General features: G+C 26.9%; 1 protein-coding gene across 3 annotated transcripts in view; it reads left to right on the forward strand.

The window, feature by feature from the left end:
• Nucleotides 1-62: 62 nt before the first annotated feature.
• The window catches only part of LOC106688526 (zinc finger protein 888), a 14,755-nt gene continuing 10,783 nt past the window's right edge, over nt 63-4,034 (forward strand). The window contains exons 1-7 of one of the 3 annotated variants that reach the window (XM_014433020.3): nt 63-136; nt 763-810; nt 1,017-1,067; nt 1,698-1,760; nt 2,406-2,453; nt 2,579-2,638; nt 3,609-3,656. In XM_014433020.3, the coding sequence (XP_014288506.1) occupies nt 124-136; nt 763-810; nt 1,017-1,067; nt 1,698-1,760; nt 2,406-2,453; nt 2,579-2,638; nt 3,609-3,656 (331 nt within the window). In that variant the 5' untranslated portion in view covers nt 63-123. Of the gene's footprint in view, nt 137-203; nt 415-762; nt 811-1,016; nt 1,068-1,697; nt 1,761-2,405; nt 2,454-2,578; nt 2,639-3,608; nt 3,657-4,034 lie in introns of those variants that run through there. The other 2 variants (XM_014433021.3, XM_014433022.3) reach the window with 2 other exon arrangements.

Below are 4,034 nucleotides of genomic sequence, written 5' to 3' on the forward strand. Positions count from 1 at the left end.
GTGACGTCATAGCACGCCATCTTTCTACTAGCTCTGACGTAGGGGCCATTTCATTCTGTGCGCTTCAGCGAGTCAGACCTCTTTGTGCTTTGTTAGTTTCAGTTAGTTTTAAGTGATAGATCAATGTATCAAATTGGTAAGTAGTGCAATTATTTTATCTTTCAGGCAAAATTACTTTATCATACTGACTGCATTTGTTATATTATATCCTTTAAATTATAGATTGAACTTCAAGTGTTTAACTTTGGTTCAATTGTTTTTATTTTAAACGTTTGTCTTAGATCTATGTAGATTGTTTGTGGGCTTTGTTAGCATTAGTAAAAAGATAAGTTGAAATCAGCCTTTGATATTAATTAACAGCGGAAATTATAAAGATAACTTTAGTTCAGGGTATGACCAATCACTACCATTAATGTAGGTATGACCAGTCACTACAATTAATTTAGTTATAACCAGTCACTACTAATTTAGGTATGACCAGTTATTACAATTAATTTAGGTATGACCAGTCACTACAATTAATTTACTATTTGAATTTGATTTTCTTTTTTCTATTTATAATCTTTTGATAAAATGTTTCAATATAGTATATTTATATTGTTGTATTGTTAATACCATATTATTGTGTTTTCTTAACTGAAGGAGGTATTAGTTCTTAACTCATACTCTCAAAGTTATATATTGTCTATTGTGTATAGAATGAAGATATTGTTAAAATTTATTTGATGGTTCTAATGAAATAATCATTTGATATTTTTACAGTTAACATGAAAGATATAGAAGAAGAAGGAATTCCTGAAATCTATTATGGTGAGAAAGATTTTAATCAAATGTAATATTATTAGTTGGTTGTTGTTATATGTGATCAGATGTTAGCCCTGTTTAAGTTCCCTGGAACATTAGTGTCATTTGATGCTTTTTGTATGAGACAAGCATGCTATTAAGGAAACAGTTTACAACATATGTATTATTGTTGCTGTTAACGCCAAAATATCATTATATTGCCATGATTGTAGGTGAAAATGTTCATGTCAAGCAAGAGGAAGAGGTTATTTTCTCAGATGAAGGTAAATATATTTATTTTTTAATATATTAGTATATTTTTAATTATTTAATATTAATACTTTATTCTCGGATGAGTCCCTTTGGAATAATACAGAGAAATCTATAGATGAGGGCTGAGGAGCCTCAGAGATACTTAAACAAAGAAATTTAAACAGTCATTATAAAAAATAATTATAGTTTACTTTCTCACTTTTATCAGTTCAACAATAAAAGAAAGAGAGAAATGAATAGATAAAAAAAAGAAAACATAAGATGTAAAAATAATTAAGCATGATATAATAGTTAACATACATAGTTACCAATTGCTCATTTTAAATTTAGTAAGACTTATAATTTATCATTTGCTTTGTTCTGAGTTAAATCAATTTACTTTTTTAACTTTAACTTTAATGTTTTATTCTGCTAATTATTTGAACTTGTCTACTCAAATTAATTTTTTTGAAATGTGTAAATACTGAATATGCTGTGACTTAGGTTGAATGTGCTGTATTAGGTTTTAAATATGCCCTATTTCAAGTCGAGAAAGTTTACTGATTTTAAAAACTTACACCAGTTGAATTCTTTATCCACATTATCAATCCAAGAATTTTTCTTTTACAATTCTATCATTAATTTACCATTTTCTGTTTCAGATATAAGTAACTCTAGTATTATAATAAAAGAAGAAATTATTGGAATTAAGACTAAGTCCTCCTGTAAGCTTTTTAAAATTGTGAATATTTAGAACTATATATATATATATATATACCTAAAGATAAGATGAACTAAAAATTACCATTATTTCTGAATGTACTTATGTACCTATTTGGAAGTTCATAATTTTTTATAATTTACTTTATAGTAATATTCATCAGCATTTTCCACAATTAATTTCTGCTACAGTATTCAGAGTTTATCTATAGTATGTTAACTGTTTTGTTATTGTGTGAATTATATAAATAATTATGGAATATTTTAATTTTATGTTTTATAATTATATTATTTTTTTATTATGTTTACAAATGGATAAAACTTTTAGCCATTATGAAAGGAATATGGTCCGGGTGCGGTCAAGAAAAACTCAAATAGTAGAAATATACTAATTTAATGAGCCAACGTTTTGCCCCACGTTGCAGGGCTTCTTCAGGGCTATTTTGACGGCAGTCAAAACTAAAACTAAAACGTTGGCTCATTAAATTAGTATATTTCTACTATTTGAGTTTTTCTTGACCGCACCCGGACCATATTCCTTTCATCTTCACACACGGTCAATCAATAATCTTCCAATTTAGCCATTATCTATGATATGAGAGTTAGCTGATATTTCTAATGAAGTAATCATTTGATTTTTTTTTTTACAGTACTCAAGAATGATATTAAAGAAGAAGTAATACAAGAGTTCGATTACGGTAAGAAAAAAATAAATAATTTAGTCGAATTGAATTTTGTATTACGTTTTCATTTTGACAATGTTGCTTGTGTTGTTTTATAATCAAATCATAAATATATCATATTTTTTTGTTTTCTGTTTCAGATGTGAGTAACTCTGGTATATCAATTAATGAAGAAATAACTAACGAGACTGATTTCTCTGGTAAGTTTTATCTTCTTAAAATATTGAAATGTGATTTCATCCCTTTGACAAATTTCATTCTTAATTTAAACAATGTTTACTTGAACATAGTCTGTATTAAAAATCTTCAATATTCGTGAAGGTGTATCTCCACTAGATAGAAATCAGGCAAACTTCAATTCAAGTTACTGAATTAGAAACTTTCCTGTTTGATCGAACATTGGGTTTTCAAATTGATCCAACAATTTTTTTTTTCATAAACAGTGAATTTTGGCATGAAAGGACTCTTCATATGAACAGCTTTTAGATGAAGTCTTTTCAGCTTATGATAATCTGAAGTAAAAACTTTTACAGAAAAACAAAATTAAAAACTGTAAAAGGGATTTAGCTAATTTGATGTGTAACACCAGATTTAGTTCTAATTCAAGTGCAATGTCATTTAATGCATCTTCCCATTTAATTTGTTTATGTATTCTGGATCATTTGACAGCACAACTAATGTTTGCAGTTTTATTGAACTAAGTGAATCTATTTCTGTTATGTCTGAAATTCCTTATACATTTAAGAAAAAAAACGAAAACAACTTCAAAATATTTTATGAGCAAATAAAGCTCTTAGTTAATGGCAAACATTGTTCGGTAAATCAAAAATTGCCATTGCTACATAAAAATTCTAAAGGAGCAGAACATCAAGGCAACATAAATTATGATGTCTTCTCTTTCTATTCCCTAGATATTTGTTTGGGTAGTGTCTACATCAACAATTTTGCAAATACAATATTCAAACAAAATATAATCATTGAAATTCAACCTAATATTTGGTTAATTTTGTTACCTTTTTTATTTTAGTAGTTTATTTTTATTAATGAATCAAAATTTTTATAGATTTCCTTTATTATGAGTACTGTTAAGTAATTATAAAACATAGAATGAAGATATTGTTAAAATTTATTTGATGGTTCTAATGAAATAATCGTTTGATATTTTTACAGTTTCCATGAAAGACATCAAAGAAGAAGGAGTTCCTGAAATCTATTATGGTGAGAAAGATTTTAATCAAATGTAATTTTATTAATTGGTTGTTGTTATATGTGATCAGATGTTAGCCACGGTTTTAAGTTCCCTGGAACATTAGTGTAGGGATGGGATATCGATATCGATATTTTGTCTCCGATATCCGATATTTTGATATCGATATGGAGTAACCAATAATATCGGAATATCGATATTCTCCTTCGATAATATCGAAATATCAGTTTCTAAAAAAAAAACTTATATTACATTATGATATTACACTCCAATGTAATATCTCTTTAATCATATATTTAGGAGGAAATATTCGTACCAAAATAAAATATGGCAATGATATTCCGATGTTATTTAATCCAAATATCGATATTTTGTTAAAGAAAATATTC

This window comes from Halyomorpha halys, unplaced genomic scaffold (genome assembly GCF_000696795.3).
Source record: "Halyomorpha halys isolate HHAL.00 unplaced genomic scaffold, Hhal_1.1 Scaffold1147.1, whole genome shotgun sequence".
Taxonomy (NCBI): Eukaryota; Metazoa; Arthropoda; class Insecta; order Hemiptera; family Pentatomidae; genus Halyomorpha; species Halyomorpha halys.